We start from the raw sequence: 17680 nt of genomic DNA, 5'->3' as shown, positions 1-17680 counted from the left end.
CTGTGTATTTCCTTTGTTTTGGACTGGCCAGAGGGAGGGAAATGAGAGAACAAAACATGGGAGCAGGAAAATAAAAATAAAAACAGAAAAAAATAGAATGAATTGGTATGATCTGCAAGACAGAGCTGTTCCACCAGGCCTTTGGTCAGGGCGAGCCTGACTCCCTCCTTTGGCAGTCTTTACAGAACTTAAGCTTATGGTTGCCATCAATTTGATTTTAATTAATTTTTATAATGAAATGTTTTAGAATGTTGCACTATTTTATTGTTGTTAGCCGCGCTGAGCCCGGCTTCGGCCTGGGAGGGCGGGATATAAATAAAATTTTATTATTATTATTATTATTATTATTATTATTATTATTATTATTATCTTGGATATTTGACCCAAAAGCATGGGAAGTGACTCTTTGAATACTGTGCCAGGTTTTCGAATATGAATGCATAAACACAGAATTGGTGGATTATGTATTATTTTTTTTAAAAGAATTGTCCTTGAGAATTATGGTTTTAGAATTGTTAGTTAATGTAATCCTAGTAGCATGATAATGCAGCCGTACATATAATTTCTATCAATAAAAACATCCCTTAACCTCCTGGTTATAGTGATGCAGATTAGTATAAATTTCCTGACAGCCCCACTTTGTCAATTCCAGAAAATGACCAAGGTCCGTGTTGTGTGGTCTAGTCAAACAAGCTCCGATTCTCACTTTTTTTGTTAAAACGAATTACTAGCAAAATGTCCATAATAGGGGTGGACTTGGGTGTGTGTGGAGACTTTGCTGGTGTATTACAAACCACCCTTAGGGGTGTGCTGTGCACTCTGTGTGCTGCAGGTATGCATTGTGCCAGTATGGGAATCCCAATTGTGAGGGCTGTCCGGTGTCAGCGCTCACAGCAGTGCTTTGCGTGTTCCATATGGGAATGAGCTGCAATCACTCAATATATGCAAGAGACTAAAAGGTGTAGCTGAATGAACCGTAAGGGGCTAACTATGCTCCCTGCCTCTGGTGAACCTGGTCAGTGATAACTTCCCCTCTACCATATATATACAGTGGTACCTCGGGTTACATACGCTTCAGGTTACATACACTTTAGGTTACAGACTCCGCTAACCCAAAAATAGTACCTCAGGTTAAGAACTTTGCTTCAGGATGAGAACAGAAATCCTGCGGTGGCAGCAGGAGACCCCATTAGCTAAAGTGGTACCTCAGGTTAAGAACAGTTTCAGATTAAGAACAGACCTCCAGAACGAATTAAGTTCTTAACCAGAGGTACCACTGTAGAATCAACAGAAGTTTCTCTTTCTTAATCTACATGAGAAGTGACTTTTATAAACCACATTTCCTCTTACTGCTTTTAAGGATAATTTGCTCTCTCTCTCTCTCTCTTAAATTCAGAGGTGTGGAATTACTTCCAACGGGTTTTGGTGAAGAGATATGCCATTGAGCGGAACGGAGTCAATGTTATAAGTGGCCCGATCTTTGATTACGACTTCGATGGTTTGCATGACACACCGGACAAGATAAAGCTGTAAGAATCTTCTCCTCTAGGTTGGAGTCTCTTTTGAAAGGCAACTTAGGAGTTGAACTGAACACTGGGACTTAGCTATGCATGGCATAAAGTAAAGGTACCCCTGACCGTTAGGTCCAGTTGCAGACGACTCTGAGGTTGCTCACTCATCTCGCTCTATAGGCCAAGGGAACCGGCGTTTGTCCACAGACAGTTTCCGGGTCATGTGGCCAGCATGACTAAGCCGCTTTTGGCGAAGCAGAGCAGTGCATGGAAACGCCGTTTACCTTCCCGCCGGAGCGGTACCTATTTATCTACTTGCACTTTGACGTGCTTTCGAACTGCTAGCTTGGCAGGAGCAGGGACCGGGCAACGGGAGCTCACCCCATCGCGGGGATTCGAACTGCTGACCTTCCGATCAGCAAGCCCTAGGCTCTGTGGTTTAGACCACAGTGCCGGATTGTGCTATTACAGGCATGTCCAACTTAAAGTAGGCTTTGAACTGGCAGTGATCTACCACCCAGGGATGGTTGCAGGGTGGGCGGGCGCTGGCTGCTTCCCCCAAGGGGGCAGGGATAGTGGGCAGATGGGCGCTGGCTGCTTCCCCGACAATGTCTCCAATGGAGGGTGAGTGGTGATCGACCAGAATTCATCGCAGGATCTACTCGCCATTCATGATCGATGTGTAGGACAAGGTGGTGCTATTAGACATGTACCCAAGGGAAACCTTCTTGCTCCGTTGGGTCCAAGCGCTGGCCCAGCCCATGTCCAAGCCTGCATCCCTATTTGCTAATCTTGCATGCAGGCTAGGATCTGGCTCCTGATAGGTGCCGCAGGCTTACACCCACGCCACCTTATCCAGACAGGGCACTGATGCTGCGATTCCCCTGTCGGGTTCTTAGAGGCACCTCTGCCATCCTGTAACACTGCTGCACCGAAAGGGGTGACCAGACTTCTTGGAAGTTTGCTCCTTTTGGTAGATTCCCACTGACTTGTTCAGGGGGTGACTTCCCCCAGAATCAGATTGGCTCAGGAAATAATGCAAGCTGCGTGCAAAGTTTTTAAAAAACTCATACCCTACAATAACACCTAGAGCAGTGCACAGTGTAGCATTTCAGCATTAAAGACAACGTGCTTTGACACAGTGTAAAACCAAAACCAACTCATAAAAATAAAAGGGTATTGGCAAATTGCCCCAAGTTTGAGAGGTGACCTACTGAACCTCTCTGGGGCAGAAGTTTCACAAGCTGCATGCCACAATCTAAAAGACCCTGTCTCTCATCCCAACCTATCGTGCTTCTGGAAGTGATGGGATGCATAGCTCGATTTATTAGACAGGCACACAGGCTCATATGGGAGGAGATGATGCTCTGCAAACAGCTGTAGCCTGAGTGGCAGAGCATCTGCTTTCAACGCAGAAATCCAAGGCTCACTTGCAGGCATCTCCACATAGAGCTGGGAATGTCTGGAACCCTGGAGAGCTACTGCCAGTCAGTGTAGACAATACAGTCATACCTCATGTTACGTTTGCTTCATGTTACGTTCTTTCAGGTTACATCCCGCAGCGACCCGGAAGTACCGGAAAGGGTTACTTCTGGGTTTCACCACTCACGCATGCACCAAAGCACAAAATGATGTCACGGCATGCACAGAAGTGGCGAATCGCAACCTGTGCATGCGCAGACGCGCTGCTGTGGGTTGCGCTCTTTTCATGTTGCAAACGGGCCTCTGGAACAGATTCCGTTCGCAACCAGAGCTACCACTGTATTGAGCTAGACAGACTGTTTCCTGTGCTTCAGATATCCTGGTACCAAATTGTGTAGCACTTTTCAGGTCAGCATCAGAACTTTGAATTGTTCCCAGAGAGATCACTTTCATGTGCACTCACTTGCAAAACTTGGGCTCTCTGATACAATCGGCAAAGCAGGCTCCAGGAGTCAGTCTGGCAGCCATATTTTGCACCGGCTTCCAAATGCTTTTCAGAACAAGCTCCACGTGGAGCACACTGTAGTAATCCAGGCTGTGTGTGCCCAGGGCAAAACGCTTGTCGAGCTGGAGAAGAATTTGGGGGATTTCTGCAATGTTCTCCTCAGCTTTGAATTGAACATTTACAAGCTTCTGAGCCTTCTGCTCAGGTCCAAACCCAGTGAGTTTCACCAGCATCTCTACTTCACTTGGTAACCTTAACTAAACCATTAGTCCAAAACACTTGTATCTCGTGCCAAAATACCAGTCAGTATTGCTGAGTTTTCTACAGCTCTGAAAGATATTTTAAAGCGCTTTCTATGCCTTTCAGATAAGATGTTTTCCCTCTTGAAAAGGATGAAATATCAAAACGTGATAGCAATAAATGCAGTTTTATTTGTGGTGGGGCTTTTGGCTTAGGATATTTTAACACACCTGTTTCCTTATGTGTTTGAAGAGGATTTTGCCATCATTCTAGAAGGAACCTTCCAAGTGTTCTTGAACTTCCAAACCCTCAGCATTCCTGCTGGCCATGACAGCTGTTGAAGTCCAGCAACATATTCTGGACAACCTAGTATCCCCACTTTTGTTGCAAAAACTTGATATACTATAAATCCTTTTTAATAGGTAGCTGAACTGGGGGCTGTTATTTACCCAAAATCTGTTTCAAAATGTCCTTTAGGTGTGTTTGTAATTTTAAAAAATAACCAAAACCCCTCTCCTTTCTTCTAGGTATGTGGAAGGAAGTTCAATCCCAGTCCCAACCCATTACTACAGTATTATAACAAGTTGTTTAGATTTCACTCAGCCAGCTGACAAGTGTGATGGGCCACTGTCTGTTCTGTCATATATATTCCCACACCGTCCGGACAATGATGAGAGCTGCTTTGTAAGTTCAAACAGATACCTTTGCTTTTTTTCTTATGAAACCAGGAAACAGGAAGAAAAGAGGGAGTAACTTCCTGTCTTGTTCGGCTGCAGTGATGTTCTGTCTGTTTGTTCTACCTGATGCAGGTCAGGAATTCTGTAACTGAGCTAAAAGTCCAAAAAGTGAAACTTTCAGCCCATGCTTTGGAGGTGGGGAATTTCGCTCCCTTGCATTTTGGTGCAGGGGGGGTGCAAATGGGGTGAATTTCAGAAGACAGGGAGCAAAATTTTCTGACACATCACCTTGTTTTGCAGATGTTGGTGACCAGTGTGTATTCGTTTAATCCTGAAAGAGAAAAGAAATAGGAAAGAGCTGTATTCATATTTTATTTTGATTTCATAAATCGGAATTACAACTTTATCCCAGATAAAGTTTATTCCCACTTCAGATTTTAATTTGTTTTGACATTTTTTGTTAGTTTGGAAAATTATTGAGAACAATGAAACAAATGTGACTGCAGTGAACATGGTTTGAAATGAATTTAATGACCAAATACTGAAACAGAAGCAGGGTTTAATAATGGGAAGAAGTGATGCCACAAGAACAGCAGCAATCTTGTATGACCAAAGTCCTAATAATCAGAGAATTATCCAACACTAATTTGAATAATTCAGGGTGATAAATTGTGAATGTTCATGAACATGGCCAACCAGGTTGAAAACAACAAGAAAATGACTTATAAAAACTTGCTGGAATTCTCTCTTTCTTTTTCTTTTTCTTTTTCTCTTTCTCTTTCTCAGTAAAGCGTGTTAAATCACTGAACTATGCAAAAGTATGCAGTTCATTAATTTTTATATACAGGCAACTCTGAATTTACGTGGGAGTTACATGTTGGGGATGGTACATAAAGCCAAAATTGCCTATAGTCAAAACACATTGGGTGCTGTAGCGGATGGGATGAGCAACACACACATATATATATTTATTTGCATTTCCAGATGTTGTTAGACTGCAGCTTCTATCATCCAGCAGGCCAATGGTCAAGAATGATGAAAGTTGCAGTCCAGCAACATCTGGGGAACCAAGACTGGGAAAGGCTGCTTTTGAGATATAAGACTCCCAAGGAACACAGGTAAGCAATCACAGACTACTTAACACTATAAGTACTCTGGGCTTGCTTACCTGTGTTCCTCACAAGTGCTGCTTATTAAGCCTATTTACACAGCAGAAGAGTTCCATTGTGAAAACAGGCGTAGGCAGCTGTATTTGCCATCTGCTTCTGTTGATTTAAACATGTGGAGATTTGCACTCAGCTTCTTTCCGATGGGAACAGTTTGGTGTGTGCGTTTCTCCTCTAAGCACTCTTAAGGGCTTGGATGAACCATTTAACACATCCATACTTGGCTAGAGAGGTGCTACTTCTTCACAATTAATCATTCCAAGTAGTAGCGATCATCTCTAGAGTCTAGAGTGCTATCAATAAAGAGGAGAAGAAGTAAAGTCATTTCTCAAGGGGAGAGGAGAGGTAAAAAGGGATGGAGGCAAATGCAGTTTATAGATTCTCTAACAACAAATCGTTGTGTGTGTGAGAGAGAGGTGTATATGCACTTGTACAAGTATAATGTATGCAAGGTACATTTTGAGCAGAGGGTCAGAAAAGAGCAGGTATTTAACTGTTCTAATTGCTGGTGGTTCATTGTTTAAAACAACCCCCTTCCACAAATGCAGAACTGTGTGTCCCCCCCAAATATGTTTGCTTGTGTGTGCTTTTACGGAGGCGACTAGAAAACAGCAAGCAGGGAAAGAGCGCAAAGCAACCCTTTTCTTCCTGCCAGACCTCTCTTTTAAAATCTCAGTAGTTGGAGCAGCGATGCAGGTTTTCTGGGGGAAATATTTTATTTTCAGTTTGCATCAGAGTTAACATTCTGATGTCCTGGAATGGCGGGCGGGGGAAAATATTTGACTCACAAAACAATGTCTTAAATATGTGAAATATACTCGGAGTCCTGTAGTGATTTCATGCTCTTTATTGCAGCTTGTAAAACAGTGATTGAATTGCTCCCCAAACCTCAGGCTTTTATATACATTAGTTACACAATGAGTCCCATCTGATTGGCTGATTTTGCTTCCCTCCTGGAGCCTGATTGGTCTTTTCCTGTAGGCCAATCAGTTGTTGCATTCTGGGATCCTACTTGCCTATTGTTCTAGGATCCAAGCTTAGTATATAACAATATGCACCGTATTTTTCGCCCTATAGGACGCACTTTTTCCCCTCCAAAAATGAAGGGGAAATGTGTGTGCGTCCTATGGGGCGAATGCAGGCTTTCGCTGAAGCCTGGAGAGCGAGAGGCTCTCGCTCTCCACGCTTCAGGAAGTTATCTGCAAGCCTTGGGAGCCCTATGCTTCGCGCAAATGTCCGCAAGCCTTGGGAGCCCGGCGGGAGTTCCCGCCGGGCTTCCAAGTCTTGCGGGCAGCAACCTGCAGCCTGAAGAAGGGGGCGCACTCCGGAGTGCGCCCTGAGCTTCGTGCAAATGTCCGCATATTTTTTTTTCTTTATTCCCCCGCCCCCCCCAAAAAATAAGTGCGCCCTATGGGCCGGTGCGCCCTATAGGGCGAAAAATACGGTAACTGCTCTGGATTTTCAAGATAGTTTCAAATGACACAGCACCGTCTGGTGGCTGCGTACAACCTTCTAATATGGCAGTTGCATCCATGTGGGGAGCCAATCACCTTCTGTAGGGCCTAGAGGTAAAGCTGGTGACAGCAGTGTGGTTGGAATCACTTCACAGCCATGTAGAACCAGGCTGCATGACGCTACGTGTTGTGTGAAATATGACATTTTGGTTTAGAAGGCAGCTTTAGACAGGGATCCTTACATTTTTTTAGTAGTCAGCATTTTATATTAAATATTGCCATGAAATACCAAAAATCTGGAACAAATGTAGAATAGCGAATGGGAACCGAAGTATCCAAAACCAACCTGGTGCTGGGATAGCATGAGACAATCTCGGGGTTGTATGTTTTAGCTCCACGTTGAATAATAATAATAATAATAATAATAATAATAATTTATTATTTATACCCCGCCCATCTGGCAGGGCTTCCCCAGCCACTCTGGGCAGCTTCCAACAAAACATTAAAATACAGAAATGCATCAAACATTAAAAACTTCCCTTTTAATGCCTTCAGATGTCTTCTAAAAGTCTGGTAGTTGTTGTTCTCTTTGACATCTGGTGGGAGGGCGTTCCACAGGGCAGGTGCCACTATCGAGAAGGCCCTCTGCAAATTCCTGCATTTGCAGGGGCTTGGACTAGATCACCCTCGTGATCCCTTCCAACTCTACAGCTCATGGGAAGGCAACCTAAGGCCCGTGGGCCGGATGCGGCCCAATTGTCTTCTAAATCTGGTCCACAGACGGTCCAGGAATCAGCGTGCTTTTACATGAGTAGAATGTGTCCTTTTATTTAAAATGCATCTCTGGGTTATTTGTGGGGCCTGCCTGGTGTTTTTACATGAGTAGAATGTGTCCTTTTATTTAAAATGCATCTCTGGGTTATTTGTGGGGCATAGGAATTCGATCATTTCCCCCCCAAAAAATATAGTCCGGCCCCCCACAAGATCTGAGGGACAGTGGACCGGCCCCCAAGTTTGCTGACCCCTGCTACAGCTCTACGATTCTATGAGACGCCAACTTCCCCTGCAGGTTCTTCTTAACAAATCACAAACCCTCTCTTTATAAAGGCCATAGTTTAAGTAAAATAAATTACGGAGAGTGGGACACTCACTTTAAGAAGGGAGAGTGCATGTCTGAATGAACGAATGAAACTTTATTTGCGTCAGCCATCGGCCATAGCAACAAAAGAACATTGCGATATACGCAGAACAAAATAAAATAGTCACATTGCCTTTCAATTCCAGAACTCCTCTGAGGACGAATCCCGGTGGGTTGAAGAGCTCTTGAAAATGCACACCGCCAGAGTACGTGACATTGAGCAGCTCACAAGCTTGGATTTCTTCCGGAAGACCAGCCGAAGCTACACAGAAATCCTCTCTTTAAAGACATATCTGCATACATTTGAAAGCGATATTTAACCTTCCTCTTTAAACTCAGCCCATCCATCCTCTCATGAAGTGGTGTATATTTTTATATTATATTTATTAATTTGAAACAGGACATTAAAATTATTAGTCGTATTTTTTGTTTGTTTGTTAATCTTGCATCAAATCTTAAAATATATTAAAGTCTTGTGTCAGTTGTTTTTGATTTTATTTTATTTTTAACGTAGGGTGTATGTCTTGGTCTCTCCCTGTCTGCCTCCCCCCTCCCTTGCCCCCAAGCTGAGATATTTTTTGAGTGCTTGCTGACACTCAAGTCTCTTGGTCAAAGCTTTTTCAAATGGTGCTGCAGAGTTGATTAATTACTTGGAGGAAACCTTTTTAATTTTTCCAGCACTCCCTTACCTTCTGTTTGGTTTTTTTTTTTTTTTTGGTTTTTTGTTTAGTCCTGTACTGTGTATCAAACATGTAAAATGACAATTACTGTTAACTATGTGATAGACATATTTAAGCTCCATAGAGAATAGAAACCTAAATATAATAAAACCACACATTCAGGTTTTTTTACTTTGTGTTCCTTTCTCGCACAGTGTTTTGAAATTCTGGATGTCAGAGTCTTTCCCCTTAGGTTGGGTTTCCAACCTGCTACTCTGTGGCTCCAACAGGACGTAAACTTACTGCATGGACTTAAATATGACCCTCCAGTTTTAAATGCAGCAGACTGAACATCCGTGGAAAAATTAAATTAATTCAGGTAACATGGTGAGGTCAGAGGGTGGAGCTATAATGCCCTAACCCAGGCTTCCTCAACCTCAGCCCTCCAGATGTTTTTGGCCTACAACTCCCATGATCCCTAGCTAGCAGGACCAGTGGTCAGGGATGATGGGAATTGTAGTCTCAAAACATCTGGAAGGCCAAGGTTGAGGAAGCCTGCCCTAAAGGCTTTGAAATGCTGCTGTCACTCTCAAGAAGCCCTGCCCAGGGATGGGATGGGATAAATTTGATTCAATTCACGTTCATAGGCAAATCTCTACCTAATTCACACTTCCCAAAGCATTATGTGAACCAAAATGCAGCCATCTTTGAAATTTGCACCTCTCTGAATTCTGAGGTGCAAGTTATCCAGCCCAAGGAATATCTACAAAATTGCATATATTAGGGTAAAGTGAGCATAAAAGTGCATGTGTTAGTAAAAAGAACCTACAAAAATGCATTATATTATGCAAACTTTCCTTTGTCAAACTGTGCATGTTGAGAGAAATTAGTACTAAAATGCTGATGGATTTTCACAGAGATTTGGTTTAAAAAAAAAAAAAAGTTTGTGAACCGATGCGGAGAACTGGATTTCAGAGTGGAGAAACCGAGACAGACAAATTCACTCATCCCTAATATAGAAGGGCACCCTAATTCCTTCATGCAGAGCGAATCCTGGGTTTGCTGGAACTTGACGTGACCCGATATACAGTGGTACCTTGGGTTACATATGCTTCAGGTTACATACGCTTCAGGTTACAGACTCCGCTAACCCAGAAATAGTACCTCGGATTAAGAACTTTGCCGCAGGATGAGAACTGAAATCATGCTCCGGCGGCGCGGCGGCAGCAGGAGGCCCCATTAGCTAAAGTGGTGCTTCAGGTTAAGAACAGTTTCAGGTTAGGAATGGACCTCCGGAACGAATTAAGTACGTAACCAGAGGTACCACTGTATTGCCATGTATCCCTAATCCAGCCTGCCTACATTTCCCTCTGGCCATGCTTGCCCACAGGTACCTGTACATGGCATTCAGAAGGTGGGGAATGTGGACCTCAAGTTGAAAAGGATTCCTTGCCACTGTCCTACCAGGAATGATCCAGTTCAGCCCTCCAGCCATCTGGGGAAGGAACTTAATAGTGTTATTTAGGGCTCCTGGGTGAGAGGGCGCAGGAAGTGAGGAAATAGCACCCATATTTCTTTCCAGTGCTCCTGAAACCCTACCCTGCTGTGGTGTGCTTCAAGGCTCAAAATGGCAGCTAGTCATGAGGGGAGTTTTCTAGAGAATTGGAAATAGGATCTCTGTCCCCCTTTATCCTTGCAACCACGCTCACTATTGTGCTCTCTATAACCTCCATGTTGCAGATCCACTTAACCCTAATTCCTTCAGGATACTGTCCATCCCTCTTTTCCTTTTAAACTTGTTTCCATTTTCTCTTCTGTACTTGACACCCTCAACATTTTGTCAGCCCAGGAAGCAACTGGATACAGGCCCTTAAAATAATAATAATAATAATAATAATAATAATAATAATAATAATAATAATTTACAAACCAACATTTTCGGAGTATGTGAAAACCATGGTTTGTTTCATGTGCCATGCTTCCAAATTGATAAGCACTTCACTATATAAACTTGATATTTAGAGGGAATGCTGGATTCTGACAGATGTCTGTGTGTTGACAAGAGAATAGGTGTCGGACATTTTGTGGGCATCCCTCCCTCATTTATGAGTGGGTTGTGTTTTTAATAGAGTAGAAAAGAACTCTACATCATTTCCAAATACAGGAGAACATTATATAATCTATGGCTGTGTATTCACCATACATTTAAAGCACATGACTTCCCATGATGAATCCTGGAGTAGTTTGTTAAGGGTGCTGAGAATTGTAGTTTTGTGAGGGGTAAACTACAGTCCGCAGGCATATTTGCGGGAAGTCATGTGCTTTGAATTACGGTATAAACTCAGCCTAATTCTCCACACCAAGGCAGGGCTTTCTGTTCTCTGTTCCCTAGCATACTGGCCAGTTCCATTTCGAATTAAAGCGTGCTGTGTTAGTTTTAACAAGGGATAACAGAGATTTTAATTGGCACCTACGCTGACCGGATCTCGTAGTGCTACTCAATGAATGAATAATAATGTTTTCATGTCCCAAAGTAATAAGGTTGCCCACGGAAACTCTAGCCAGGTCAGTTTTCTTTGGAAGAGAAAGCACTAGAGGCAAAATTACTGCATTAATAAATAAATAAAAAAACCCAGGTAATTACACACTTCCAATATTTCACAGATAAAAGTAGAGGCACTCTTGGGTGTACTTGCAACACACTTATTTACAGCTAGACTGCATGTGATGCTCATTTGCATTATTTCCCAGAACATATTTAAAGAAAATAGTCCTGAGGGAAGCACTGAATGAGAGCACAAAGAGCACTGGTGGGAGGTTGTGCTTGACCCTTCCATCCCCATCATTTGATTATTCAAAAGCCCTTCCCAAGCTGGTTTTCCATATGAGGAAAAGACACATGACCCCTGTTGGTGAAAAACAGCTTGGGGAACAGCAGAAAGAAAAATGAGTAAACCACACCTCTCCGCCCTCTGTGCTTTTATTTGCAGCCACCAAGACTGCTTTGCGTCTTAAAAAAGCAAAAGCTAAACGTCACAATACAGTCATACCTTGGTTCTCAAATCCCTTGGTACTTGTACATTTTGGCTCCTGAACGCCCCAAACACAGAAGTGTTCTGGTTTTCAAACTTTTTTTGGAATCCGAACATCCGACACGGCTTCCGCTTGAGTGCAGGAAGCTCCCACAGCCAATCAGAAGCCGTGTCTTGGTTTTTGAACAGTTTTGGGAGTTGAACGGACTCCCGGAACGGATTAAGTTTGAGAACCAAGGTTCCACTGTATACTGATACATCACAATGACTGAAATAAGGATGGAGCTATGTATGTAGACGTGGGTGGCACTGTGGTCCAAACCACTGAGCCTAGGGCTTGCCGATCAGAAGGTCGGCGGTTCGAATCCCACGATGGGGGTGAGCTCCCGTTGTTCGGTCCCAGCTCCTGCCAACCTAGCAATTCAAAAGCACATCAAAGTGCAAGTAGATAAATAGGTACTGCTCTGGCAGTAAGGTAAATGGCGTTTCCGTGCACTGCTCTGGTTCGCCAGAAGAGGCTTAGTCATGCTGGCCGCATATCCCGGAAGCTGTACGCCGGCTCCCTTGGCCAGTAAAGCGAGATGAGCGCCGCAACCCCAGAGTTGTTCGCGACTGGACTTAACAGTCAGGGGTCCCTTTACCTTTATGTATGCAGAAGCAACAGCTAGCTTCCTGGTTTCCCCTACATTGTGTTTTTTGTCACACAACCATGTTGAAGAGTATTCTGGGCTCTCTCCTTGCAGGGGCACAAGACCCAGACAGCAAGAGATGTGTCCATGTGATAGCCCAACTATATTATTAGGCGGCCCTTTTCACTCCGTTTTATAGGGGAAGTGCAAATATTCTCAATTTCTGAGGACATTCGGTGGTCGGACTAATCCTTATTAAAGGAGACGTCCCAGCGGGCCTGTGATTATAGACCTCCTATTAAAGTGAGCATTGATTCTTGCAGACATGGATTAAAAGCACAGAGCTCCCCTCAGAAAAGTGCCAGCAGTTGACTGCGATGCACTTTGCCTTTGGACGGGAACCGCAGTTTCCAGTTTTGAAAGTCTGTCTGTCTCACCATGTTCTTGGCAAAGGGCTCGGCCGTTTGCTCACAGCTCCTAACCCGGCACTAAAAATAATGCCGATTGATTTTCCAGAAGCAGAAAATATACCGCTGAAAACAACCTTTGATCTTCAGAAATAGGTCTGAGGCCTGAGTGCACATAAATTACTTGCCTTTTGTGCATCTGCCGTCTGGAAAAGTAATTGTACGTTTCGGCAGCTCGGCTGTGAGTGGGCTTCTTTGTTTGTGTCTTAACCATTCACAGGTGGCTAGTTTCTACACACACACACACGCACACAACCCTTTCTGTTCTCCATCCAAACCACTGAGAGGCATTATTAAGAGTTCAAGGGGACATTCTAGCATGACTGGGGCTTGCTGAGTTCTCATGGTCAGCTAAAGAGGCCCAGGGATGCTCCACCGTTGAGTCAAGGTCCTTCTCAAGCACAGAAAGCTGCCTTATAATGAGCCAGATCATTGGCCTATCTTGTTTATTAGTGTCAACACTGACTGACAGTGTCTCTCCAAGGTTTCAGACAGCAAGCATTCGCAACCTGACCTGGAGACACCAGGGATTGCGAAATATACTTGGGAGTCGAGAGTGGATTTCATGCTTTTTATTCAGCTCATAGTGGTGAGGAGAAATGGAAGTTCCCCCAGAATGTCTGCTTTATATATGTTATTTACACAATGGGCTGGGCCCCACGTGATTGGTTAATTCCAGGATTCACCTGTAGGCCAAACAGGTTGCGGATTCACTTCCACCTGGAGCTGGATTGGGTGGCTCCTGTGGACCAATCAGACTGCTGCCTTTTGGATCCTATTCAACTCAGTACATTACAGATTGGAACTGGCAGCCCCTTGGAAAAAATGGAGCAACAATCCAATTATTCAGATGAATAATTGAAGCTCCCTTCAATGTTCAATACATCAATAAAAGGGATACACAGATCCTCAGAGTGTTCTTATTTTCCAGGGACAGTCCCAGATTTACAGAAGCCATCCCGGTTTCTGATTTGATCCCAGAAGGTCCTGCTTTTCCTTAGGATGTCCCTATTTTCAATGGAGAAATGTTGGAGGTTATGGAGTTATACTGAGTTGTGAGCAGAGGAGATAAGTAACTTTACAACCTTTAGAATACATCTGAAGGCAGCCCTGTATAAGGAAGTTTTAAAATGTTTTATTAGGTTTTTACATATGTTGGGAGCCACCCAGAGTGGCTGGGGAAAGCCAGTCAGATGGGTGGGGTATAAATAAATAAAATATTGTTATTGTGAGTTAAACCACAGAGCCTAGGACTTACCGATCAGAAGGTCGGTGGTTCAAATCCCCGCGACGGTTGCTCGGTCCCTGCTCCTGCCAACCTAGCAGTTTGAAAGCACATCAAAGTGCAAGTAGATAAATAGGTACCACTCCAGCGGGAAGGTAAACAGCGTTTCCGTGCGCTGCTCTGGTTCACCAGAAGCGGCTTAGTCATGCTGGCCACATGACCCAGAAGCTGTACGCTGGCTCCCTCGGCCAATAAAGCGAGATGAGCGCCGCAACCCCAGAGCTGGTCACGACTGGACCTAATGGTCAGGGGTCCCTTTACATTTACCTTTACTAGCTTTAACCCTTTGAGTGCATTTTAGATGCAGTTCATTGACCACCTGATTTGCTTCCTGCATTTGGCTGAATCCTAGATCATTGAGTTTGTTGCTCTAGTTCAGAAGTGGGGGTACAACCTGTGGCTCTTGGGTTTAACATTATATGTTGTTATTATTATTATTGTATTGATATGCTACTGGCATACCAAAATGTCTTCTAAGCAGTTTACGACTATAAAATCAAGACGTAATGAAAATGCACAATAACTTTGCATTGATGAAGATGATGATGAATAATTAAATTTGAATACCGCCCTATACCCTCAGGTCTCAGGGCAGTTCACAGAATAAAATTACAAGGAATACTGCCCCTGAGGGAGAATAAGAGGTTCCCAGACCCTCTTCTAGTTTCACATTTGGTGTTTGTTTTTATTGCTGCTTGCTGTCTTGAATAGTCCTATGGAAGCTGCTGTTTTAGGATACAGTGGTACCTCTGGTTATGTACTTAATTCGTTCCGGAGGTCTGTTCTTAACCTGAAACTGTTCTTAACCTGAAGCACCACTTTAGCTAATGGTGCCTCCCGCTGCTGCTGCCACGCAATTTCTGTTCTCATCCTGAAGCAAAGTTCTTAACCCGAGGTAGTATTTCTGGGTTAGAGAAGTCTGTAACCTGAAGTGTATGTAACCTGAAGCATATGTAACCCGAGGTACCACTGTATTGCGTGGACAGGCAGAGTCCCCAGATCCTGAGTGGTCCCCCCCCGTCATGTGGAATAACGACTCAAAACAACGTGCTATGGGATTAAATTGGCCACAACTTTATTAAATTTCAAATGTGGGTAGACCTTGGCTCAGGCATTGGGCGTTCTCCCTCCCCAGTCCCCAGCCAGGGACCTAGGGAGCTTCAGGGTTATCCAGTGTGTGTGTGGGGGGGGGAGATGGGCCGGCTCTGGAGAACATATGTTCAAGCAGAGATAGCCGCCCCCGTTACACCGCCGCTGCAGGGGAGAGCAATGACGACCTTTCGGCGTACGGTCAAAGCCTCCCTTCAGAAACCCCTTTAACGGGGAACCCTGGTATCACCGCCGCAAAGAGGAAGATGGACTAAAGGATTCCGCCCAAGGCCTGATACCGCCAAAGTTGTGACGTTTTGCTACGGGAAAGGCGAAACCTGCCAATGCAGGGAAATTCCTTTCCGGCCCTTTAACAGCGACCTTAACGTAGCAGCGCCCGCATACCTGTGAAGAACAGTTAACCTGCAAAAGATGACATTAACTGAGGGTGGGTAGGGTGGGAGAAGCTCTGGAGCCAAGTGAGGATTCCCAGGTAAGATCCTCCCTCTATTGTGTGGGCAGGTAATCCCTCCCCTACCTGGCCTGGTCTCCTTGGCAACGCTTCCCCTAGGTGGGATTGGACAACTGACTGAGGTAGGCGGAGACCTCCAGGTATCCCACCTGAGGGAAGGCAAAGCCAAGCCTATGCTGGATGGGGCCGCTCCAGATCTAGGGCTGCGCGCGTCCACACAAAGGGCGCCCCCCGTTTTAAGCGGGGAGTGGTCATTGTGATTAGTATTATGACTGACGTTATTGCAAACCACTTTGATCGTGCTTTTTTGGGAGGAATAGTGGGATAAAAAATATTTAAGTGGGATGTTGCAATGCTTTGTTTTGCACTTGTATTTACTGAACACATAAACATATTAAGGTGGGGAAGAGAAAGGGTTATTGTCCAAAATTTCTCAGAAACTGCAATGGTCCTCAGATCTAACTGCTTAAATAAGATGTTTGTAGTCACATCTACAATGTAGCCATACTGTGATTGTATACAATGTAGCCATACTGTGATTGTATACAAAAAAGCGGCCCTCAGTTAACTTTCTTGTGCTGGGATTTGGTATGTGTGTACATATGTGTGTTATATAACCCAACAAATTGCTGGATAACTGGAATCATTGGAAGTAGAAATATATTTAAGACTACAGTGGTGCCTCGCAAGATGAAAAGAATCCATTCCGCGAGTCTCTTCGTCTTGCGGTTTTTTCGTCTTGCGAAGCAACCCTATTAGCGGCTTAGCGGATTAGCGCTATTAGCAGCTTAGCGGCTATTAGCGGCAAAGCGGCAAAGCGGCAAAGCGGCTATTAGCGGCTTAGCGGCTTAGAAAAAGGGGGGGAAGCGAAAAAAATCGCAAGACTCGCAAGACGTTTTCGTCTTGCGAAGCAAGCCCATAGGGAAATTCGTCTTGCGAAGCCCCTTGAAAAACGGAAAACTCTTTCGTCTAGCGGGTTTTTCGTCTTGCGAGGCATTCGTCTTGCGGGGCACCACTGTATTAACAGCACAATCCTATATAATCTCCTCAAATACTTTTTTGGCTTCAAGGTTCTGAAAATTGAGGTGTACATTAGATTCGATGTCACATTAGACCCGAGTAAATATGGTATTTATTTGGTCATTTAAAAAACAAACAAACCCTGCCTTGCCATATTTCCCAAAGAAACTCAAGGCAGATGGCAATAACGCTACAATATAAAACAAATAACATTCCAAACCCAATAACACAAATTGAAGTTCCTGGGAGTAAGTCCCATTGAAATCAATAGGGCTAAAACTGCACTGTAGTGGCCAGTATTTCTGAAAATACGTGAATTAAAATGTCCTGTTTACAAGCTTTTTGTATAAAAACATTACCAGTGGCTTCTTCTTTTTTCATTTTGCACCATCTAGTGGCAGCACAAAGGAAAACATTAGTGAAAGCAGCCGTTAACTGTAAATTGTTAACACTATACAGTGTAGTATTTATAAAGTTCCCTGTATTCGCCCTCTTGGGACCAGCGATCCAGTTCAGGGTAAGGATGCTACCAAATTTCCTCGCTTCTCTGGGCAATTGTTGATTTGGTTGAAAACCTTTTAGACCAGGCATAGGCAAATTTAAAGTCTGGTGACTGGTCTAAAACAAGCATAGGCAAACTTGGCTCCAGATGTTTTGGAACTAAAACTCCCATCATCCCTAGCTAACAGGACCAGTGGTCAGGGATGATGGGAGCTGTAGTCCCAAAACATCTGGAGCCAAGTTTGCCTATGCTTGTTTTAGACCAGTCACCAGACTTTAAATAAGTCACCTTTGCATCACCAGAAAAGGGAAGACAGATTTCCATCAAGTTTTCTTAACGTATATATAGCTGCAAATTTAGAAATGAGCGATGTCTAGTGATTTGCAAATGGAAGAAATTTTGTGCCAAGAAT

At 43.9% G+C, this 17680-nt stretch overlaps 1 protein-coding gene across 4 annotated transcripts in view; it reads left to right on the top strand.

Annotated features, from left to right (window-relative positions):
• The window catches only part of ENPP2 (ectonucleotide pyrophosphatase/phosphodiesterase 2), an 87337-nt gene extending 78377 nt beyond the window's left edge, over positions 1-8960 (top strand). For all 4 annotated transcript variants that reach the window (XM_079984220.1, XM_079984222.1, XM_079984221.1 and 1 more), the window contains 3 exons: positions 1397-1529; positions 4206-4362; positions 8260-8960. In XM_079984220.1, coding sequence (XP_079840346.1) covers positions 1397-1529; positions 4206-4362; positions 8260-8433 — 464 coding nt within the window. In that variant the 3' untranslated portion in view covers positions 8434-8960. The remainder of the gene's footprint in view (positions 1-1396; positions 1530-4205; positions 4363-8259) is intronic.
• Positions 8961-17680: the final 8720 nt, after the last annotated feature.

Source organism: Podarcis cretensis (genome assembly GCF_951804945.1).
Source record: "Podarcis cretensis genome assembly, chromosome: 7".
NCBI classification, from domain to species: domain Eukaryota; kingdom Metazoa; phylum Chordata; class Lepidosauria; order Squamata; family Lacertidae; genus Podarcis; species Podarcis cretensis.
Note: the sequence above shows the minus strand (reverse complement) of the source record. Positions and strands in the feature narration are given on the sequence as shown.